This window comes from Centropristis striata, chromosome 4 (assembly GCF_030273125.1).
Source record: "Centropristis striata isolate RG_2023a ecotype Rhode Island chromosome 4, C.striata_1.0, whole genome shotgun sequence".
NCBI lineage: Eukaryota > Metazoa > Chordata > Actinopteri > Perciformes > Serranidae > Centropristis > Centropristis striata.
In genome coordinates, this window is record NC_081520.1 from 37,706,398 (window position 1) to 37,731,867 (window position 25,470).

At 37.8% G+C, this 25,470-nt stretch overlaps 1 protein-coding gene across 1 annotated transcript in view; it reads right to left on the reverse strand.

Annotated features, from left to right (window-relative positions):
• Nucleotides 1-24,274, reverse strand: part of LOC131970739 (elastin-like) — a 48,433-nt gene extending 24,159 nt beyond the window's left edge. Inside the window, exons 1-5 of the mRNA XM_059332159.1 lie at nt 24,034-24,274; nt 8,562-8,630; nt 7,411-7,458; nt 4,151-4,309; nt 3,335-3,361 (exon numbers count right to left, since the gene is read on the reverse strand). Coding sequence (XP_059188142.1) covers nt 3,335-3,361; nt 4,151-4,309; nt 7,411-7,458; nt 8,562-8,630; nt 24,034-24,109 — 379 coding nt within the window. The 5' untranslated portion in view covers nt 24,110-24,274. The remainder of the gene's footprint in view (nt 1-3,334; nt 3,362-4,150; nt 4,310-7,410; nt 7,459-8,561; nt 8,631-24,033) is intronic.
• Between the last annotated feature and the right edge of the window lie 1,196 nt (nt 24,275-25,470).

Sequence of the window (25,470 nt, forward strand, 5' to 3'; positions counted from 1 at the left end):
TATTATTATTATTGATGCATTTATGTAAGCAGTGTTTTACTGCTCATTTTAACCACCTAATCACTTTAAATTGATCATGTTTTATGTTAAATCTCGACCTGAAAAGTAACTAAAGCTGTCAGCTAAATGTAGTGGAGTAAAAAGTACAATATTTGCCCTTAAAATGTAGTGAAGTAGAAGTATAAAGTTACAAATGTTGAAATACTCAAGTACAATTTTGAGGTACTTTTACTTTACTTAAGTACAGTACTTGAGTAAATGTACTTAGTTACATTCCACCACTGATGTAGACTTACATTGATAATGATGATGATAAAATATTAAAAACACGATGGTGGTTATAGTTTTCATGCATTTACAATGCAATATATGTAATTTGGGTAGAGAAAAATGAAATTGCTTACAGATTGTGACTGCTCATATATTTTTCATTGCTCCAAGATTGATGTAGTGTTGTGTGAGACTGTCCGTTTTCAGACACTGAAAGAATAATGGGACACAGCATGTTGTCTTTCTATCATTTTCATTGCGCATTGCTCTCAGAGAGTCAACAGGCCACTGTGCATGGACACACATCCCACCCAGACATATCCTCTCTTAAACAGACAATTATGGTGGTACAATAAAACTACGCCAACAGCAAAAACAGTAACCCTTGTGTTGTTTGTTAACTGCCTTAACAGTGTCTCAAAGTGACAAGAGGCAAGCCTATGAAAGCTGAGTTTTGGCAATAACATCACGAGGACTGAATCCACCTCTGCTTGAGGGAACACAGGAAAGGAGTCGGTGTCCAACAGCTGTTCATGAAGAGAAAGTACCTCTTTCCAGCTTTCAGTGTATTGTCAAAACTGGATGCTGACAGGCTTTACAATTAGTGTAACATTTACAAGGTCTTGCATGAGCTGCGCTGCAATTCACTGCAGTCACGCTACTCACAAAACAGCTGCTGTTCTCCATTACTGGCCAGGCAAGGTGCGTATCAGTGGAATGTAACATCACTGCTTGGCTTCCACATAGGAATGAATGGCAGCTCTCTTGATGTGTGTGTGACTGCGCATCAAAGAGTAGTTTACTGTTGTTTGCATTTGTGTCTCTTTAGCAACAGAATCATGCTTTGTATATCAATGATCTTTCATATGCTAGTAGCAAATATTTATTTTCTGGCATGTTTTCTGTATCACAAGCCAAAGACTAACTTATGCAGATAGTTTCAGCCTGCCACTGTGAGAGGTTCACCTGCTGTTGAACTGCAGGAATACACTTGTATAGTAATGGAAACTTAACACTTGTAAGGTATGTAAAAGGCTGTCGCATCCATATCTGGATAGCTTCATAGCTGAGGGAATGGAAATTGCAAATATGAAATGCCGCCACTAAAGGAAACCGACATTCAGTGATTACTGAACCCAATTACAATGACACTTACCATCTAGTGGAATTCATTCATTGGGAGGGAGCACCCAATCTCTGAAACCATTGGCTATTGGTCTGACAATGATTTAGGCTCTGAGGGCAAGCGCCAATATTTCTGGGGATCCATATCAAGTGAACGGATAATGGATATTCGGGCCAAGACTTCCTCTTCCATGCGCCATTGTTTACAGTCCAATTAGCAACTTGAGACGTGAGAATGGAGTTGGAGCTGAGAGACGATATCTACGACCTTTGCTTCTCTGAACGAGCTAATAAAAAGCTAAATCATTGTCAAACGATACCTGATGGATTAAGAGATTGCATTTTGGCCAATACATTCAGCTTCTTTTGTTCTCCAAACAGACTCTTTACCTGCATGCAACCAAAACCTGCTCCAACATGATTGGTTTATACCAATCGGACAGCAAATGGAACACCATAATATTTTCCTTTTGTGTACAGATTCTGCATTCATATGCAGATAACTGTTTATACAGTCATCGAAAAAAATAAAAATATTATATAGCTTTTCCCTTGCTTTCTTGTTCATTTAATGCCTGGTACAACTAAAGGTACATTTGTTTGGACAAATATAATGTACCATGGTTTTCTTGATAATGATTTTGGTTATTGTCAAGAAAGCCATGGAAAATGTCTAGATATCAGCTCTTAAATTAAACTCTTTTGAGCTACTTTTGTTGTTATCATTATTTTTGCCCAAACAAATGTATCTTTAGTTGTACCATGCATTAAAATAAACAAGGAATTGAAGAAAACAATGGTCTCTCTCTCTCTCTCTCTCTCTCTCTATATATATATATATATATACATATATATAATATTTGACTGAATTGACATTCTGACTGTAGATCATCTAAACTAAATTTGCACTGATTTCAAAACACAGGGGCCTCAGTTAACCTTGTCTGCCATGCATAAGAGGGAGATCTCAAATGCATACAAAACCCAGGGCCAAGCAAGGCTCTGCTGATCCCAGCCAAAATAAACTTCCACCAAATACTGGATATTAGGTCATTTTAACAAAATGGCTCCCCTGCATCTCTTGTTTGAGGGTAGGGGTGTGGCAGTCCAGAGAGACCCTTCTGTAACCCGCTCCATGTGTTATCAGGACTATAAGATGATTGCTTGGTTCCTTATCTTTCTAAGCACATAGAGGTAGGCTGAGATCGTATCAGCAATGCTTACGGAAATTAACCGATGGCTAAACATTGCTAAAGCACCAATGCAGTGCAGACTGTGCTACAGCAAAGAAAAATATTTACTGTATGGTATCGGAGAGAAGGGCCGTGGTAGACTTCAACACGGAGGTTTCCAGATATTGTAAGGGTCTAACATTACAATAACATTAATCAGTGCTCTGGCACCATTGTTTGGCAGGCGTTGATGGCAGTTCGCACTCTGCCAATCATCACTCCTAATACAGCAGAGGTGTAGCAGTCGTGGGATCTCTGTTTGGTCCCACCCAGTCAGGACGCCCCAAACAGCTGCCAAGCCAGTGTAAACCAACTCAGACGAAAACACACGGGTGATAAGAAAAACTCTCTTTCTTTCTTTTTCTCTAGCCTGTGCCCTGCATCTGTGTGAACATGATGTAGTCTATTAACCTACTTTATCCAGCCCATAACAATACATTCTACTTCCTTCCTGTCAAGGCACTTCAACAGTATATAAAATGCAGAGGACTTTTCCATGTTATTAACAAAAGAAATCTGGTAATCTCTATTATAGTACTACTTTACAGCTATAGTTACTGTACTGTAAGAACTCAGGATTATGACTACATTGTCAACTATTTTATATATTGTGTACAGTATATACAACACAAGAAAAGGCTTTCCTTTCTTTTACTTTTACACAACTTCCCGTAAACACAATACCATGCATAAATGTTCCAACTTACCTGGTTTAGGGGGTTTTCCACCTTGTCCTGTTGGGTGAAAACAAGTAAAGTGAATGTGAGGTTGTGCTTCTGCCATGTTATATCAAAACATTTTCCATGAATGATGTACTGAACAATAATTTCCATTTTGTCTTAACCCTACTGTAATGTTCGTTTTTTCAGGAACAGCAATAACCCGGGGCATGTTTAATTATCCAAAAGTGTCAGAAACTAAAAATCCCAATAAACATTGTTTATATTTCATTAATAACTCAATTATGAACGATCTCTATTATTATTTAGTGCAAAGGTGTTCTTTACCTCTCACAGATCATGGTTCAATGAGGATAATTCACTCGTTTTTCATTTAAAAAAATGCATGTTAAAACTTTTTTTATGTACATTGGAAAGACCTACATATAAAATACAATGGTTTCACATGACAATGATTTAAAAAAAATACATTTTACATTTTTAAAATGTTTCTTTTTATAAAAAAAATACTTTTAACTATTTATCTTTAGATTTTTAAACTTTGAAATGGGTCAATTTGAGCCGCAACATAACAGGAGGGTTAATATGGTCTTATAGAGTGAAGATTCAAAAGACCTACAGGTTACAAAATTGTAAAGTAGAGAACTACATTTATTTTGTCTCTCTGACAATATATTTAATATATATTTATATATTATATTTATATATTTAAATATTTAATAATATTGACATGTTGGAGAAAAAAAAGGGTCTCAATATGGGGAATGGCTGCAATTCCTCAAGACAGCTGTATGCTGATTGACACTGCTAAAAAAAAAAGAAAAAGGATTTTTATCTTCATACCTCCTCCAAGACCTCCAGTGCCCAAACCACCATGACCGACACCTCCAGGCACATAACCTCCTGGTCCCACACCTCCTGGCACATAACCACCTTGGCCTACACCTCCTGGCACCAGACCTCCAGGTCCCACACCACGGCCTCCACCTCCATAGCCTCCTACTGTCGGGGTTAAATACAGAAAGGTGTGGTTGCAATCAATACTGTTATTGTCATTATTGTTGTCAACATTTATCATTATCAATCTGCTAACCATGTTGTCATGTCATTATCATAATCATTTTTTGCACCCAGGACGTTATTTTTGGTTTGGTTTGTTTATTTGTCAGCAGGATTATGGAAAATCAACTGGCCAGATTTTATTGAAACTTGGTGAAATGGTCAAATCAGTGGACAGATACACATATTATTTGATTTTTTAACTTTCAGTGTGGCCTTGGCGGGTCTGCGCTCTCTGAGGGCCATTCTAGTTAAGAGCTGCCAATGCTAAGATCCCGATTATCATTACTAAACTTGTGTAAAGGAAATGTGAAACAGGCCTCAAATTTGCAAGCCTAACACCCCATAAAATCTTCAAATAAACTGACTAAACAACAGTGGTTGGCCCGACACATGTAGTTTATTGCCACAGCAATAGCCTAAGGATTTAATTACTCTTATTTTGTGGTGGTGTGACAAGGAAGTCTCACAATGTGTTTCCTCCAGATCTGACGAAATCAAAACAACCAAGTGTCGATGGGGAATTTGTCTGCTGTTTCTTTTCTTATTCCCAGCTCATATTATATGTGCGCATGTTCAGGACCACTTGGCGTCGCTTTTTAAAGCACTGGGTATCTCTGTGCATCGAACTCATTCATAATCCTTAATCGCTTATCTGGGTCCAGGGTGCTAGAGCCGATCCAAGCTGACTTTAGGCGAGAGGCGGGGTACACCCCGGACACGTCACCAACCTATCACATGGCTGACACATAGAGACAGACAATCACGCTCTCATTCACACTTAAGGGCAATTTAGTGTCACCAATTAAACCTAAGTGCATGTTTTTGGACTGTGGGAGGAAGCCAGAGTACTGGAGAGAACATGCAAACTCTACACAGAAGAAGGCCAGAGTCGAACCGGCAACAATGTGGCTAAGTTTAGGATTTTGGTTTGGTTAACCCTTTATCGGGCGAAGAACTATATTTGATAACTTCAGTGGATATCAAAATGGGGTCCCCATGTCTCTCTGTTTGGTCGTAGAACCACATGGACTTGTACTATGACGGCATATTAAGGCCAAGTATGAATGAAAATACAAATACAAATCGAGGGGGAGTTGCAAATTTACTAGATTAAAATGCCATATCTACAAGAAATTTTTTTACAGATTTAAGAAATTTAAAGTGGCAAATCTGCTCGAAAAAAGTCGCAGGTTTACGAGACAAAAGTGGGGGGAAAAAACTACTTTTTTCTCACCACTTTACATCTCATAAATCTGCAAATTTTTTCATATATTAACTCCCTCCCCCGGGACCGTATGTTTTTTTTACACATTCTGGCTGTATGTAATATCCTCCAATATTCTCTAGGGTTGAAATTTGGAATTTGCAAGTATTTCAATGAGTGCCCTATTAAGGGTTAAAAATAGCCTACAAAAGTTAACTAGTCGACATAAAAAAGTTGAATTTCAGTTTCACATGGAATATGAACAGCGTCCTCCTGGGTGAGAATCACTTCCTGAGTACTTGCTCTGAGCTTCTACAGTAACACTGTGGTGGGATTTACATTGGAGTTGCTTCTCATAAAGATGCTCAGTGGTCCCTTGTGTGTCGGTATCAGATGCAACGGGCTGCAGATAAGCCTCTGCATTTGACAACCTCAGAATTAGACCAGTCTGAAATGTTGCACTGTTAGATGTTGTGTTCCAACAGCAAGAATATCACCATTCAAACGTCTCATCACCTTCTTCCTGCATTCATGGCTGTAGTACCCATTGCTATAAAAAGGTGCACAGACAGGGTCAAACTTGTTCAGCAAATGGGAGCTGAGGTCTCGCCAGGACACTGCCTACGGTTGGTCAACTCTTGCTACAGTGGACTGTGCATGCAGAGCTGAGTGTATCTGCTATGGGTGTGTGAAATGACAAACACCAGACAGAATATCTGTGGTTATGCATTAAATATGAAGGAGGGAATAGCCATTTGGACAAGTCATTCAGGACCCTGGGAAATAACACTGCTTTCATGACAGAGATTACTATTAGGGATGGGGGTTTGGAAGAAACCTGCCAACTCGAGCATCTATAACGTAAACGATGAATTAATCGATTAATCGCTATGTTTTTATACATACTCCAGTATGTATAAAAACATGCACATATGGGCAAAATAAAATATATATATACAGTACTATGCAACAGCCTGTTTTGATAACAGATAATTTTATTTTGAAAGGACGAAAAGAGGCTTTCGGTCGAACGTTAAGTTCAATGTTTTATGTTTTAGCCCCCAAAGAGGCATGGGGTTAGTTTTCACAGTAATATTGCATATTTAAATGTGTTTTGTGTTGAAATAAGTTTTGGATAAAATTGAACGTAGTAATTCATGCTAGCCAGATTTGATTCAGTAAGCTAGTTTTGCTCCAATTAATACTCTTGTATTTCTCTGTTTTATAATTGTTATTGCAACTTTGAGTTTACAAACTGTAACTTTATCCAACTTATTTCTCAGCTCAAAGGCTTATTCACATACGGCCGCAGAACTGAACGCTCTGCTGTGTTTCAGTTCAGTGAGTACTGATACGCAGCCATCGACCAAATTCTTAACAATCATTAATTAATCATCGATTTATTATTCCCATCCCTAATTTCCATATTGACAATATTTAATTTAGATTGAGCTGAAGCAAATATTTCACATCTGAACCTCTACATGAGGCTTTATATCAACCTGGAGTACAGTGTGATTATAAATAAAATTTGATTTATGAAAAGACTTGTGAGAGAGTTTTTTTATAACCATAAAGCATCAAGTTAAACATCTGATTCATTCTAAAATTGCACCAGCTATCAGTTGATCACAAGGCTAACAACATTTTTCTTAAAAGTAAATATTTTACAATATAGTCATTTCCCACATAGAAACAAACAGTTTTAGCTTCTTATATCCCCCATCACTGAACAGTAGTGCACCAGTTCATGATACACCAGATGCGATTCCAATAAATTTATTTTATACAGTAGATGGGGGAAAAAAATCATAAATTTCATGTCTCTTCTACTCACCTGCAGCTTTAGCTGGTTTATAGCCCGCAGGGACTCCTCCAGCAGCCCCTTGTAAAACAACAATCACAGAGTATAGAGTTATGGTATGCCTACATGCAGTGATGTAATAGACAGTTTTTTGGCCCAACAATTTATCATTACATCAGCTGACTTTCATCTTACTTTCTCTCAGGACACCAGGAGAGCGTGTTGTATTTGTATTTTAATATATTTTAGCGGAGCAGAGGTCCATAAAGATGTTTGTGATACAAATACAGTCATGGAAAAAAATATTGGACCCTTGTTTTCTTCAATTTCTTGTTCATTTTAATGCCTGGTACAACTAAAGGTACATTTATTTGGACAAATATAACGATAACAACAAAAATAGATCCTAAGAGTTTAATTTAAGAGCTGTTATCTAGCCATTTTCCATGTTTTTCTTGATAATGATTGTGATTATTATCTATTTTTATATGGCCTTAGAAAACCATGGAAATGTCTAGATATCAGCACTTAAATTAAACTCTTTTGAACTATTTTTGTTGTTATCATTATTTGTCAAACAAATGTACCTTAAGTTGTACCAGGCATTAAAATGAACAAGAAATTTAAGAAAACAAAGGTGGTCTAGTATTTTTTTTCCATGACTGTATCTTTTATTATTATAATCTATACCCTAACAGCTTATGATGACTAAATATAGTTTGAAAATGTAACATTAACTTCTGTTGAAGATCTGAATTCACTAAAACATGAATTTCACTTCTGAATACATCTTCTCTGTTGCAGCTCCTAGTGCTCTTTGGATTTTTGTTATGTATCCAAACAATTGTGTGGTGTTGCCACGCCACGTGTTCCTGCTGTGCATACGTGACACATATGTTGTTTGAGTGCACATGACAACAGCAGTGGAGAAGCAATAAGTACATGAACTAAAATGATCGGGACAACAGAATCATATTCGCAGAGATGCTCTTTGATAAAATACAGTGAAACAAGTTGAAATAATAAAAAATGATATTTTGTTTATATCATGTTTCTTTAGTAAAACCTCTGGTCTGCCGTATTGTAATTTAACCGTTCTGCTAAAGACAAACAGATTTTGTTGTGGCTGTTTCCTGGATTATTTTTGTTTAAACTGTCTAGACAGTCATTGGAAGCTCTGTTACCTGGAAAGAATCCAGTTCCTGGCCCCGTGCCTCCTGGTCCGATCCCAGCGCCAGGTGGTACATACACACCTACAGCACACAGCAAAGAAAGCAAAGATCATTCTCTACCACCAACAAGCGTGAGACTAGTTAAAACTGTTGCCAAACAGTTCTAAGACATTGTCTTCTTTTACATTCTTTGTATTATTAATCTTTTACTGCAATGCTTGTAACAGCATTTCTGAACAATGAGGCAATTTATACGACAAAAAATTCTCAAACACTTTCATCATCTGTGACACAGACATCAAGACTGAAATCTGTCCTTGGCATACACATCTGCCCCGGGTCACAGCAGTGATGGGGTGCACAATGAAACGTGAGCACAGCAAAGCCAAATTGAAAAAAAAAACCTTTATAGCCTTGATTAGGAGAAAATTCCAATTGTTTTCCTTCTGATGAGGTATTGCAGTTGGAGACCTTCTCTCAGAAAGCTGCAGCAGCAATGTGGACACTCTCAGCCCCCACCTACATCCCCTAGCTTCATTTCTCGTCTGATTTCTGGCCACAACCCAGAGTTACTCTTGGGATGCTCGTTCTGGATCCCAGACACGGTGGCCTCATGTGAGCAAGGACCAGAAACAGAAATAAAAGAAAGGATAAATGAAAAAATGCCTCCAGTTGCTCTGGGACGACTAACAGCTAAATCCAGCGAGACCAATGAGCTAAGGCCAAAAATACAGTTATATTTTTGAGGGAGAAACCTGGTTTATATCAATAAAAACACAACGCAAAGGAGAGAATGGAGCTGCAGGACCACAATGATTATATTTAATGGCTCTTACATGTGTTGGGAGGCCAATTAATTTAAACCACATGTCAAAGGCGTTCATGTGTTTATTAGCGAATACTGTGTGAACACTGTGCTTTGAGTTCTGTCCACTCAGTGTGGCCATTAGGGGAAGGACATTACAAGGTATTACTGTCCGATTTAGTTGAATGAAAATCATGACATATACCGCTGAAGGATTCCAAAAAATTAAAGATCCATGCAGTTCATAAAGTATGCCTGGATATTGCTCCACTGCACTGAACAAGGCTTGACCTTTTCACTAACAAGCTGTGACATATTTAATGGGTTTGTGCCCAATAACATCAGTATTCTTTCTATTTTAATGCTGAGGTTATAGAAAAATGGCCAGTGCCAATCAATGGAAGAAACCAATGTAGTGAATTATCCAGAAACATACTCTTAGAATCAACTGTTGGACGGGTTGTGAAGATATTGTAGTACATAAAGGAAACTGAGAACAAACAAGTGTGGGATGATTGGCTTGCAAAGAAAATGAGCAAGGGAGTATAACTTCATTATGGGCAGAAAGTTAAGAAAATGTGAAAGTCTACACTGCATAATCTAAGAGCTGTTGATATAACTAAGGGGGTTGTTTATGTTGAAGTGAGCAAGCACGACATTGTCATATTTATTTGGATATTCCAGAATTGCACTGCAAATCTGATAAGAAAAGGCAAAAAACATTTGTCTGTTTTTGTTTAAGAGAACATTTATTTTCTCAAGCAAGTGGTTCGCCAACAAGTGTAATAAGTGGTGCGCCAACTGGCATGGTTGGATTATGAGACAATGGGCCCCCCGGCACAGACACGCAAAAGGCCCCAGCACTTCTCCAACCACGACGCACAGACTTTATAGTTGTTTAGCCTTGTTTTGTTGTTCACTTCTTTGCTGGTACACTGCAAAAAAAGAAAAGTTGGGTGAACTCAAAATTTCAAGGCAACTAACTTCGATAAAATTTCAAGTTGGACAATTAAACTAAATATTTTAAGTGTTAATATTTTAATGTCAGCTAATATTGCGACCACAATTTTGAGTTAGCATTGATACGCTAATGGCTACTCTTGTAGCTGTAACAAGCAGCGCCGCTAGCATCTGTTAGCCGCTAGCATCAGTTAGCCGCTAGCTTTCGCTAATGACCGAATTTCACCGCTTTCCCGCATTTCACAACAAAGAAATAAGAGTTAGCAGAACTATTGTTCCTTGTTGTGAACCCCAACTTAAAGATATAAGTAACAACAACTCACAAATTTGTTTTTGAGCAGACAACTGGCTTCCTTTATTCTGCTAACTTACATTATTGCCCTAAATGTCAATAATTTATATTTCCAAGTTTTACCAACTTAAATCACTGTTTTAGGCCAAAAAATACAAGTTGGCTTTTTTTTGCAGTGTACACGTCTATTTGAGCAACATTTTGCAAACATTGGTGGTGTAGTGGTTAGCACTCTTGCCTCACAGAAAGAGGCTCGCCGGTTCAACTCTGGCTCGTCTGTGCGGAGTTTGCATGTTCTCCCCATGTCAGTGTGGGTTCTCACCAGGTTCTCCGGGTTCTTCTCACAGTCCAAAAATATACACTTTGGTTTAATTGGTGACTCTAAATTGCCCATAGGTGTGAATGAGAGTGTGATTGTCTGTCTCTATGCGATAGTGTTAGCTTGGATTGGCTCCAGCGCCCCGCAAACCGATAAGGGGCTAAGGATAATGAATGAAAACAATCTGAGTGAAGTCATTCTGCATGATGAGCACTTATACTTTTGATAATTTAAGTACATTTTGATGCCGATACTTTTGTACTTTTACTTCAGTAAGTTTTGGATGCAGGACTTTAACTTGTAGTGGAGTAATTATGCAGTGTGGTATTAGTACTTTTACTTAAGTAAGGGATCTGAATACTTTTCTTAAGTGAACAGTCAAAGAAGCAGCTGTGGCTTTAGACACAAAAATGAGTCCATGAATGAACAGATGTACAGATGAGAGCTGAGAGGTTGACTTTTAACTCATTCTGACTCATCCAGATCTGGGAGCTGGACGATGGTAGAACTAATCAGTTTTCTTGGGGTTTGGCCCTCTAATACTGAGGACTGACTGAAGAGAACTGGAAATCCTGCAGGCTCAAATAAAAATGAGGAATAAATAATATTGTCCAGGGTTCTGTATTTGATTATAAAACAGCTAAGCCAATACAAGTAATGTGTGTGCATGCGTTTGTGTATCAGTCTGCCCTTGCCATTGGCTCCTTGGCAGCATCCTCAGGTGCAGGCACCACACGGCAGTAGTGGAGTGATTGTTCCCAATTCTGCTCCTTCATTTCACAATCAAAAGGAGGATTTCCTGTCTCGGCACTGCAAGCGAGGCAAGAGGGAGTATGTGTCTGCTTGAGTTTTCCTTTTGCTCAAAATCCCTTCGTGCTACTGTACAATGTTACAGAGTGCAATAGGTTCACTGAGACCTTGCATCCAAATAAGGCACACACTGACCTCTGCCAAGTGGCCTGACCTACCTCGATAAATTTGAAGATTTCTTCATGATTGTCCTAATTATCGTCATCATCATCATCATGCGCTTAAATTCCTTATGAACTCAGCCAGGTCATGGGAATTTGCTGGAATGTGTGTAAAGGACAAGATTGACTTGTGGAGCACAAGGGATTAGATGAGGCAGAATTTATTTCACTGTCAACTCCAGTCAAGAGTTTGCCCTGAGTATTTGTAATATGATTAATGTTGGTGACTAAAAAACCATGGGAAAGAAGATTAAAAAAAGTATTACCATGTAATGACTTTAATCTTGCTGAAACAATGGATTAACGATAGCACTTAGTCCAATAAGGGTACATTAATTAACATTAGCTGATGCAGTAATAACATAACTAGCAGAAATTTCACTGTGGACAATAATTTCCTTGAAATAAAATTTTATGAAAATAAAGAATTATTTTTAATAAAATGACTAAGCTGTGAATTTCATAACACATAGTCATGAAAAAAATAATTAGACCACCCTTTTTTTAAATGTATTGTTCATTTTAGTGCCTGGTACAACCAAAGGTACATTTGTTTGATAATTATTTTAGTTATCATCAAGAAAACCATGGAAGATGGCCAGATATCGAGTCTTAAATTAAACTCTTATGAGCTATTTTTGTTGTTATTATTATATGTGTCCAAACAAATGTACCTTTAGTTGTACCAGGCATTAAAATGAACAAGAAACTGAAGAAAACAAGGGTGGTTGAATAATTCTTTCCATGACCGTAGTCTTCTTTTCTTCTTTTCTTTTTTTTTTTTTTACATGTTTTCAGCTCTTATTTTTTTTTTATTTACCTGATTTTACTTTACCCATACTTTCATGCTTTTTACTGCACTAACTTATGTTAATGCATATCTATTCAAAGATTTCTTTAAAAAGTAAGAATTCCAAATCCTGTCCTACATGTGCAAGCCAAGCAAACTAGAAGATGACAACTATATTATTGAGCTTGAGGGCATTAAATGTGAAATAATTTTAGTAACTTATTGAGATAGACAGGGAAGCATCGATGAATTACAGCAGCAAGCAAATCAGTTACATACAACTACAGTTACTGTTGTGAACCGATTAGCCATTTCCTACTGTTGAGCCCAGAGATGCTCTGAGTGCACTAGGGTGTGATGATGATGATGTACTTGCACTCACAGGGATCCTGACATTGATTTGAATTTATCATGGCTCCACTTTGGACTTGATTGTAGTCCAAGTCTAAGACTCACAGTGGACAGGGTGTCTGTAGCTAGGAATGCAGCCAGTCATTAGCCACAGGGAAATAAGTCAAATGGATATGACAGGTGCGTGGTCCGGGAGCGAGATACTTGCACTTCCTGCCTTGTTTCTATGTCAATCACATTCCCAATAGTCCCAAGACTAGAACAAGTCTTGGGACTATTGTTTCAGTTATTTTCCTTGTCGGAATGTCCATAACGTGTCTCACATGTGTAAGTGATAGGCTGGGATTTGTTCCCTTGTTGGCATGTTGTCATGTTGGCTATGAAACACGGCCGAAATGGGCAACCCTCAGTCCTATTGGTCTATATGGTGAAATGGACCAGTGACATGAGAGAAGGTGACCTGTGCCAGATTTATTTAACATGCCTAACTGTCTTGAAGGGTTAACCCGTGTTCAAACCCAGTCTTCATTTTGATCTCAGCCACACATTGTTGTGTCTGGTAAAAACGTACAAATAAAACTAAAATGAATATGAATAAAGTAAGTAGAGATGAAATAGGAAAAACATATACTTTCTGCTGACATGCTATATGTACTATATGTATGCATATCTAAATGGTCTTCATATATAAAGTTGTTTTTAATTTAACTTGTGAATTTTAATATAGGTAGAGGCCCTGTATAAGCCCTTTTGGGTTTCTTGTGGCTACCTTGCACCTTTCTATTGTTGTTATCTCTTTATTTTTTCTTTTTCTCGTATTGTTGTGCAAAATAAAAAACTTCAAACTTCAATATAAAGCTGGTGGAAAAATTATATTCTTCCCTCTTATGTTGCACAACTTTCAGTTTTGTCCTACAGTGACATTGTGTTTGCAACTGTTTGTTATTGTTTTTGTCTGGAATTGTTATAATTTACAATTTATGCTCGTTTACCTCAGCCAGTATTGTGTGTTTTCAAACAATCTAACAATTTTTGTAATTATATTTTTAACAGGGGGAGAGGGAACATTTGGTCATATCACACTTTCACATAGTTACTGAATCCCAAATCTAACAAGGCAATACACATGCCAAGAAGTTTCCAGGGGATTCAATTGTATACAACACCAAAAGGACAATGTGTGAAAATCTGAAAGGCTTAGATCATTTTCATACACAGCACATGTGTATGTGAGTGTTTTGGTCTCTCCAATTCCCTTGTTTTAAATTTTGAGAACATGACATAGTCCAGCAGACACAAGCTAACAGGTGGAAAGGGCCGTATCTAGAGCTTTATGTTTAGTTTTGTCTCGACATGTTCTGAGTGTCATTCAAGAAAGTGATGAAATTGTTTTGCTGCAGTGATATTTGGCCTGAGTATCACTAGAAAAAAATCTGTCTATGTACAAATTAGAGTGTATGTGGAAAATGTATACTGCTTTAAAACACTTGGACCTGCAAATAATGAGTACAGGAGGAGTTAGGTAATTAAGTTAGAACTTGTTTTGTTATTGAATAAAACCAAAGCCAATGACGTGTTTTTCCATAGCACCTCCCATGTTAATGACAGTTTTTACAATTGCTGAGTTTAGTTTTACTTCATTTATACCAAGCCAGTGAGTAATGTGACTTTTCCATGACCCTGTGCTGTAGTTCTTAACCTCACAAAAGTTAATTAGGGCATTCCCCGTCCTTTACAAATGACTTGGGTACATTACCATTCATGTTGATAGTGCTGTGCCTAACAAAACTTAGGAAGTCCTGAGGAAAAAAACATCTCTGTAATGTGTTTACACCACTTCGGCCACCTGCCATTTATACAATTCCATACCACAATCGGCATCACTTTTGATAAAATAAAAAAATGTCCTGGCAGACTAACGACTGTTTGCTGTATTCATCCAAAACCACTGTCCCAGTAGAGGGGGTTTGGTTAATGGAAAGCTATCATACTGCAACCCAGAGCAACAGTGCAGTGAAGCAAACACTGTGGTTGCTGGCACCCTCGCATCTCCCGTTATCAGACATGTGACAGCTGGCCCACTATCAGTCACCCCTTGCACTGTCTATTTTCCACAGTATGTAGGAGGGCGTGAGGAGCATCAAAGAAGGTACAAATTAAAAATTGGGAGAGTCCATCCCTTTCTTCCACCCAGCTTAACCTGACTCCACTTTGGCTTTTTACACTTCCCCAACCTCAGCCCAGACGCCAGACAAAAAAAATGTTGGCTTTGTATGTTTCTGCAGACCACAGATATGTTGACATGAATTGTTTTCAGCACCCTTTAGTGTCTGTATTAGGGAGTGGTGGAAGAAGTATTCAGATCCCTTGCTTAAGTAAAAGTACTAAGACCACACTGTGAAATTACTTCACTATAAGTAAAAGGCATGCATTCAAAACTTACTGAAGTAAAAGTAAAAAACTATTAGCATCAAAATGTATGACATCATGTCCATACAAGTCAGTTGGAAAAGGACATTGGAAGCCATACTCTATACAATTTACATTGTGTAAATTGTAACTTCAACCATGACTGTACACACAGTCATGGTTGAAGTTGCATGATATAAACATGTTGGAAATTGAAATCACCTTCTCTGTGCAAGGAACAAAGGTAATAATTTGCCCATTATTTGATCATGTAAATTCACTTTTTTGTCAGTTTTTCCATTGTGTCAATTGGTGGAAAAATGAAAAACTGAATAGTAATAAGCCACATGCCTAGTACCAGTGTTGGAAGAAGTATTCAGATCCCTTGAGTAAAAGTACCCAATCCACACTGTGAAATTACTTCACTACATGTAAAAGTCCTGCATTAAAAACTTATTGAAGTAACAGTACAAAAGTATCAGCATCAGAATGTACATAAGGTATCAAAAGTAAAAGTACTCATTATGCAGAATTAACCCAGATTGTTTTATATATTCTAAATATATTATTTGATTATTTGTATTGATACGTTTATGTAAGCAGCATTTTAATTTTCTCTCATTTTTACGACTCAATATACTGTTATGGGGTTTAATTAAAAAAAAGAAAAAAACATCTCATCCCTTTATATGTATCATGATTTTCATGTCAAAAGTAACTAAAGCTGACAGCTAAATGTAGTGGAGTAAAAAGTACAATATTTCCCTTAAAATGTAGTGAAGTAGAAGTATAAAGTTACATAAAATGGAAATACTCAAGTATCTCAAATTTTTACTTAAGTACAGTACTTGAGTAAATGTACTTAGTTACATTCCACCACTGGTATTAAGGTGGTTGGCGGGGACTTTCTGATTTTCAGGAGTCAGTAAATTTAAGTTAACCTGTAAATTAAGTCCCATATGTAAATTCATCACATTCTAAATGAAGTACTATGCCATTTAAGTAACTGCATCCAGTAGTTGTTGGGTTTTTCTTTAGAATCCTAATTGAAAATGTCTCCACAATGAAATGGAATTCATAATGTTACACACATGTTTAAAACTACGACCCAGTGCGTCACGACTAGGGAATAAGAAGGTGTTGCAGTGCTTCAGATACGTCAAGATTCAGCGTATCTGTGGTTTTTATTCTGACGACCGGGTTACACAACCTAACCTCATCGACGCTGCGCTGAAATAGAACATCAGTTTTCACAGCCAAAGAAACTCAAAGCCAACAGATGGCAATATTTTAATGACTAAGAAGACCTGAGTCCAATCCTATCATTGATCCATTGCTTGCCTTTGGGTGTCGCTGGTGAAGTCAGCCCACTGGAAGCTGACAGGAAATCATTACAGAATTAGTGAAGACGTGCCTTTGAAATTAAAGAAGGGGTTTGTAACAGCTGTGGAGTGTAAGTATTTCAGAGCTAAGCCATGGGTGAAGATAACCATCAGCCATGTGAAATTACAAAAAGCTAGTGGAACAAACAGTTCACATTATGACTCCATTCCAGAAACTGATTTGTGTGACCATATTAACCAGTAGAACTGACACTGTTATGGGTCAAAAAGACCAGAGAGGCGACATGTCACACCAAATACTATGTGTGATCTGCTCTTAACCCTTTATCAGGCAAAGAACTATATTTGGTAATATTTCAAGAAAAAAGTTGCAAATTTACTGGACTGAAGTGGCATATCTACAAGAAAAAAAGTTGCAGATTTAAGAGATTTAAAGTGGCAAATCTGCGCGAAAAAAGTTGCAGATCTACGAGAAAAAAGTGGGAAAGGGCAACTTTTTTCTCCCAGATTCACCACTTTAAATCTCATAAATCTGCACATTTTTTTCTCGTAGATTTGCCACCTTAATCCCGTCAACTTTTTTTTCAAAATATTATTTTCGTATGTTTTTTTTTTTTACACATTCTGGCAGTATGTAATATCCTCCAATATTCTCTAGGGTTGAAATTTAGAATTTGCAAGTATTTCAATGAGTGCCCTATTAAGGGTTAAAGTGGTGAATCTGGGAGAAAAAAGTTGCTTTTTTCCCACTTTTTTTCTCGTAAATCTGCAACTTTTTTGCTCAGATTTGCCACTTTAAATCTCTTAAATCTGCAACTTTTTTCTTGTAGATTTGCCACTTTAATCTAGTAAATTTGCAATTTTTTTCTCAAAGTATTACCTGAAGTTACCAAATATAGTTCTTTGCCTGATAAAGGGTTAAGCTCTTTCAAAAATATTTGAAATTTACCAATGCAACATCTGAAAATAGCAGCGATACGACTTTGCTGTGTTCACAGCAGAAATATTGAGTTTCGGACATGAAGCAAGTGTTTGTTTCCAAAACATAAATTGTGCTTTGGAAATAAATATTATGTCCCAACATCTGGATTGTTAGCGAGAACATCACCAAGTGAGCAATCATCAATCAGATTTATGGACAAGATATTGACAGTTCCACTGTTATCCTGGCAAGGACAAAAGCAGTTTATATAATTGAACAGGGAAAACATACAACAAAACAAAATCCATCATATTTCCAGTCCAGTCTGCGGACATTTAATGGTGTGTGAGAACTGGACGTTTTCTCCAGTAGTTGTGTTGCTAAAACTCAACAAAACACTTACAGAAATTGTTTTGTTTGTTTGGTTTAAAGAAACTTATTTATGCCAGAAGCCTAAAGATGCCACGTTTACTCCAACCCTCTCCCACAAAAAAGGGCACTAACACTAATACAACACAGCATACAATGTTTTCATGCCAGAGGATTGTGTTTATATTGACGTAATTTGTTTAATCAACTTAAATGATTTTTTAAATATGATTTTATTACCATATTTTTTCATCAGTTATTACATTTATTTAAAAATATTTTTTATGCTAACATTGTGCTCATTTTGTTTGTAAACCTAGAAGGACTTGCTCATCAGCAGGCAGTGGCAGGTCTAGATGAAAACATTCCTGACAGGAGCCATTTCAGATTGCTGGCCCACTGAGAGCGCTCCGAGCAGCTCACAGCCTGGTGAGGGCTGCTCGCAGAGTGGCTGGAATGAATCATCTGAGTTAATGTGCTTCTTTGTTGAACACTTGGCAGTGGTTGATTGCAGACCAAACATCAGACTGGGAAATGCTAGCACTGACATTCATCCACAACCCAAGAGTAAGAGCTTAACACATTATTAACTCTTTGGAGTCTTGGGCTTTTTTGTCCTTTTCATTCTGCCACTGAAACATGTTTACCATGCACTGCAAAAAAGCCAACTTGTATTTTTTGGCCTAAAACAGTGATTTAATTTGGTAAAACTTGGAAATATAAATTACTGACATTTAGGGCAATAATGTAAGTTAGCAAGTTAGTAAGGAAGCCAGTTGTCTGCTCAAAAACAAGTTGGTGAGTTGTTGTTACTTATGTCTTTAAGTTGGGGTTCAAAACAAGGACAATAGTTCTGCTAACTCTTATTTCTTTGTTAAATTCGGTCATTAGCGAAAGCTAGCGGCTAACTGATGCTAGCGGCTAACTGATGCTAGTGGCTAACTGATGCTAGCGGCGCTGCTTGTTACAGCTACAAGAGTAGCCATTAGCGTATCAATGCTAACTCAAAATTGTGGTCACAACATTAGCTAACATTCATAGCGGCGTTACAATCGTGCCAGAGAAATTCAGAGTTGAGCAAATTCAAAAACAAAACTTAAAATATTTAATTTAATTGTAAAAACTTAAAATTTTATCGAAGTTTGTTGCCTTGAAATTTTGAGTTCACCCAACTTTTCTTTTTTTGCAGTGTGCCATGTTGTTGTAATTGTTATCAGCACAACCTCCTCCAACCTATATGACCTGATGATTATTTTTTCGATTTGACTTACTGGATCAACATTTTGAACCCAAAAGAAACATAGAACACAACACAAAATCTGATTAAATTATGCTTTTTACATTTCAAAACACAATCATGCTCAGTGAAGAATTTTAAATGTTGCAAATGTGAACTAAGGTTTCAAATATAACGTAGGCCTATATGAGGTAAAAGTAGGATAACCTCTAGTTCTATGTTTTTATACTAAATATGCTTGCCCTTATCTCTATTGGTCTATCGTCACCAAACAAAAACTGGCATGGAGTTCCAAGCCAGTACTTTAGAGGGAAGTTAACGGCACTGCTCAACATTGTTTAGTTTTTACATTGTGACGTTGTGAAAATTTTATACGTTGCTGCTTTCATGGACTCCAGGGGCTGATTTGTTGTTTCTAGACTCACCACTATGTGAATATCCTTACAGTAACTGAGCTAATGCTGTATCTACATAGTTAAAGTGATGCCTTTGTGAGAAACCTGTAGGCGTTTGACTTATTTGTGATCCAACATTCTTACAATTCAGTCATCCATTTATGAAGGAAACGGATTACTTTTTACAGTCCATCGGGTTTACAAAGGTAAGACTACCGATTGTAAAGAATGACGAGTATAGTGCAAAGAAGTTGCACCCTAGACATTTACAGCGCAGTCCATTTGAATTACATGTCTATTAAAACAACTCACCCATCCCAAAGCTCCGGTCTGATTCCTACAATACTCTTAACAGTAGTTACATTAAAAATGGTGATAGGAAAAATGTTAGTAATCACTTCTGGCTGGGAGCTTTAAAGCAGAAAGTGACTTCTCTGCCAGCCAACATGCATTGATGTAAAACTGCACACCGTTGATGGATTTGTTCAATCTCCTAACACTTTCCCAGGATGCGTGCCAGACTAAGACATGAATACATGGAATAACAGCGCTTTCACAATAGCAAACATTGGTCAGTCAGCGCGTATAACCAAAAGGCTCCTTCCCAAATGAGGTCACCTCGCTACAAATTACACTAAACCGCTCAACATCAACAAATTAAAATGTTTTTGTGGGTCCGGTAATAAAGAAGATGAAGAAATTGAACAAAACCCTCACTGAAGGAAAACCTCTATGCCCTGCTTGGATGGTACTTCAAATGGAAAACCCTGTCTCCTAAAAAATTACACTGTCATGAATTGTATTCTCTACTAAATTTGAGGGGAAATATATTTTCTTCCAGATTACAGTCTCAGTTTTATGCACATGGTTGCTGTTTTGTTTGGTTGGAGTATGTTTGTTACCCAAACTGCAACCTCCTGGGTGAAAGTCCTGTGTTTGTTTGACCCATCCATCCACCGAAACCTCCTCTAAACACAAAAATCTTTGTTTAGACTTTGATTAGAACTGCCTTTGTGTTAAATTAAGAACAAACATAATCTGGTAGAAAATGTGTTTCCCTCTTAACATAATTGACAACGCAGGTTTATTGCACGAGAAGTTACTTTCTAGGACACCAGGCTGAAACAGTCCATTTACTCTACAGAGCCCTGATGCCTCCTGTATGGCTCACATTAATCCAGTATGCTGCGGTTGGCACTCAACCTTGCCAGAAGAGGGATTAGAGCCAGAGAGGTGTCTGCAACACGCACTACCAATAAAGCTTGAAGCACCACTTGCTGGGGGAATCAAGACAATCAGCTTGGGTATCTACCAATGATGCAGGAGTAATGCTGCAATTCATCACTAGTGTTTTGTGACAACTAAGGCATGCCATCCAAACTGCACTGCTTTCATTTGTCTTCACCTACAGCCAGGCCACTGTCACTGATTAATGTATTAAATTCCTCTGAAGTCTCAGGGCTGAAACTGGTCAATGCCAAATGAGGCAAACTGGCTTCCAGCGGCATGAAAGAAAACATCCCAGAAACTCTTTAATTTTTCGGAGACTGTGAAGGAACAGAGCAGCTATTTTTCACTTTTTATCTCCCACTGGGCCATCAGAATTGTCCCATTAAAGTGGTGAATCTGGGAGAAAAAAGTTGCTTTTTTCCCACTTTTTTCTCGTAAATCTGTGACTTTTTTCGCACAGATTTGCCGCTTTAAATCTCCTAAATCTGCGACTTTTTTCGCACGGATTTGACACTTTAAATCTCCTAAATCTGCGACTTTTTTCGCACAGATTTGCCACTTTAAATCTCTTAAATCTGCGACTTTTTTTCTTGTAGATTTGCCAATTTAATCTAGTCAATTTGCAACTTTTTTTTCAAAATATTACCTGAAGTTACCAAATGTATCTTGGCCTGATAAAAGGTAAACTGTGTTCGTCGTAAAAAATAAAGTGATGACTGTGGCACAAGTCCACCATTCAGGTTGTTGAGGTTTTTTTTGGAGGAATACAACATCGCCAAGGTAAGAAATGGAGAGACAGTATAGTTGAAAATTCTGGGCGTTAACAATGTAAAAAAAAATAGTAATTCAAAAAGTATTGTTGTAATCAAGAATTTGCAAATATCTTATGAGCTATTCACTCTTCATTTTAATATGGCAGAGACAAATAGGCTGGATTAAATTCTAAAAGGAGGAATCTGTTCAAGGAATTTTATCAACCGTCTGGGTTTGATTCAGTTATCAAATGTAGCAATAAAAAGTAAACTCCACTGAGCCCAAGCTGCTTCAACATTTTTCATCTGTCAACATTAAATCATTTATCCATGTGGAAGATGTTGTTTGTTTGTAGAATGTAAGAGAAGTCTGCCTTCTCCATTGCATGAGGAAGGATCCACAAACAAAACAGTACCTGCTAATGGTTATAGGGTAACATGACAATTGGCAAATTTATTAACATACTCCCCCTTCCCAGATGTTTCCTATAGGATCATAACTCATTTACACTTGTCGACGGAAAGCATTCAGACAAGCCTTGCACTAAATCACAATTCAACGGTAAATTTCACCAGAGGTGTTTTCTGTGCAGAGGCATTAAAGGAGTGGATTGGGTGTTAATGAGGTTCATGTTACTTACAGATAATTGACCCTTGGACCACGCAGAGAGCATTTACCCCCCAAGTCAGAGTGCACAGACACAGATGGAACCAGTTTGAGGACCACAGAAATGTTTGATATGGATGGGTTGAGATCAAAGTTGTGCTGCAAAGCCAATATTGATATTCGCTGGCTCCTTTACCTGCTCCATAATTCGCCTGAATGCACCTCAATATCTCAACTGAAATGTGGCTGGCACAAAGATGAAAGGGTAAATGTGCTAAGGCAGAGAGAAGAAGGGCAAAATACATTTTTGATGATACAAATCTATGGCCTGACCAAAAACAGGCTTGGTAGACTTTGTCAACATGATCAAATTAGAGGAGGCCAATAAAATAGCTACACACACAAAAAATGAGACTTTATAAGGACAAAATGTTCCTTTTAGGAATCTAACAATATAAACATAATGCATCTGAAAGGACACTGGAAGATAAGGAGCATAAACAGCTGTGACTTTTAGGCAAATAAATACAACATTAAATTGACTTCACTCCCGCATACCCAGGCCCAGATGCTAAACATGTTTTCTAGTTGGGGGCTAAATAACTCAGAGAAACTCAGCCAAGACACAAACCAAATTAAAGCAACAGAAAAGGGAGAAAAAGCAAACTCACAGGTTGAATGAGAGAAAGGCATAACCACAGCCCCTCTCTCTCTCTGTGTCTGAAACAGAAAAGCTGTAACTTTAAACTGCACATGAAGTTAACCCCCTTAAATCTACATGTTTATGGATTCTGGACAGCACAGTCATCTATCTTTACATGAAGACCTGGTTAAAGAGGTAAAGGTGACACCCGCATACACTGTCTGACTGTCCACATGGGTGTTCATCAGGGGCAAATTTAACAGAAAGAGGGAGCAGCTGGAGAAGCTTCTTGTCCTGATGTGTTATAGGATAGAGTCTGCAGCCATATAAACACATGCTGGGTGTAGAATGCAATTTAACTGTCTGAAATGCATTTAAAATACACATGCATGACAGACCAGTTTAGAGAACTACACAAATGAATGGCTGATTAGGTTTTAATAGCAGTGTTATACATTAATAATGCAGGAGTATCTCTTACTGTTAAACCCAATAACAATTTAAAGCCATTGGACACAAATATCTGGTCAAACTGTGGACATTTTTGAACCTCTCCTCTATTTTTTTGCAGTAATTGATATATGAATATGATACAAAGAAAAACATCCTCTCTGTCTGTGATATAGCCTTTCTCAACAGCAGTGTGATGGAACATCACTATTCAGGGCTTCAGTAAATGTGCAGAAGATCAGCCAGACTAAACAATCTTGAATTTTCATGACTGTAGCATGGGGCTTATATTATGTGTGACTTTAAAGCACCAAACTAAAAAAACACATTGCAATTAAATTGTAAAACTGTCTTAGTTATTACTGGGATAAAGCCAAAAAAAGTTAGATAAAACACTTACCATAATTCTTTTATTTCATATAAATTTACATTAAATTACATTGCAACAGATAAATATAGTTTCTGTATTATAAGTGAAAGCACTCGTTGATACCTTACAGCTGAAAACATTTAAATACTTAAGAAATGTTATGCCTCTGAGGCAAAACACGGCACGTATTAAATAAAATTGCACCTGTTCTTAGTCTGTGATTGATGCAGCATGGATAACGGCTCAGTTCACCTGTAGCACACACTTACCTCCTTGAAGAGATGGCTGAATCAGTGCTAAGAGGAAGAGTCCACAGAAGAGCAACAGAATGTTTCTGTTAGCCATCTCGCTCCAAAATGCACCACCCCTATCCCGATCAGCTGGTTTTATTCTCTCCTAGCTAATTAACACAAGCCCAAAGTCTTTAAGAGTGGGGAAAAAGGTGAAAAAAGGGAAAAGATATGGGACTCGATGCAATTAAGGAAGGGCAAAGACTCTGTTTCAATGGATCACTTTGCTTTTTTTCCTCCTCTATGTCTGGTGTTGCTGTTTTTATTCTGGTCTCTCCTGCCAACAGTACAGACGCGGCTGCCAGCAAGGAAAGAGAGAGCGAGGAAAAGAGACACACTCGCACAGAGGGGGAGAGAGAGAGAGAGAGACCCCCCCTTCTTCTCTTCCAGAGGAATTGAACTGTCTGCCAAACATTTGCATGGATACTGAGCGTACTTATCTATAAGAGTCAAGAGAGAGACTGAGGAAGAGCAAACCAAATACCCAGATAATTACCTGTTCTTTATAGCTCAAATTTTCAGCTGTTTGGTTTTCAACACGAGCAGTAACGTTCGTTTTTTTGTTGTGTCTCTAAAGCAAGTGATCCATAAAAAACTGAGGCAGGGGAAAAATAATACAGCAACTATCAGCATGTCTACAGGATATCAGAGCAAGACATTACGAAGCCACTGGCGGTAGAAATAAGCTGGAAATACTGTGCCCTGGCAGTCCATGTGTGGAAGCCAGTCGCTTTGGTTCTAGTAACGAAATGAGAAAACTGTCGGCATCACACATAGACGACAGAGAGCAAAGATCCCAAGAAACTTCAGCCTGCTAGTCTGTGCAGTCTCTCAGTGGATTCATCAGGATGAATGTCGATGTCAGCCCTGTAACAGAGATCAGGAGCAGAGCGAGGACCAACCTCGGCCCGTTCTCAACGTAAAGAGGGCTTTAGTGGCCGCTAGAACTGTTTCTTTGTGGAGAGAATTACAGAGGACTTGACTCCTGCACCATCAATCATTGTACTATATAGTTTCTTCACAACGAGTCATACCTATGTGCTTTTAACAGTAACTTCAAAGTAGAGCTCACCAAATCGTGCATATGGCCTGAATATTTCTTTTATGGGTTTCCAAAGTCAGAGCTCAACATATTGTGCCGAATCAATCATGCACTGCAAAAAAGCCAACTTGTATTTTTTGGCCTAAAACAGTGATTTAAGTTGGTTTAACTTGGAAATATAAATTATTGATATTTAGGGCAATAATGTAAGTTAGCACAACAAAGGAAGCCAGTTGTCTGCTCAAAAACAAGTTTGTGAGTTGTTGTTACTTATATCTTTACGTTGGGGTTCAAAACAAGGGACAATAGTTCTGCTAACTCTTATTTCTTTGTTGTGAAATGCAGGAAAGTGGTGAAATTCGGTCATCAGCGAA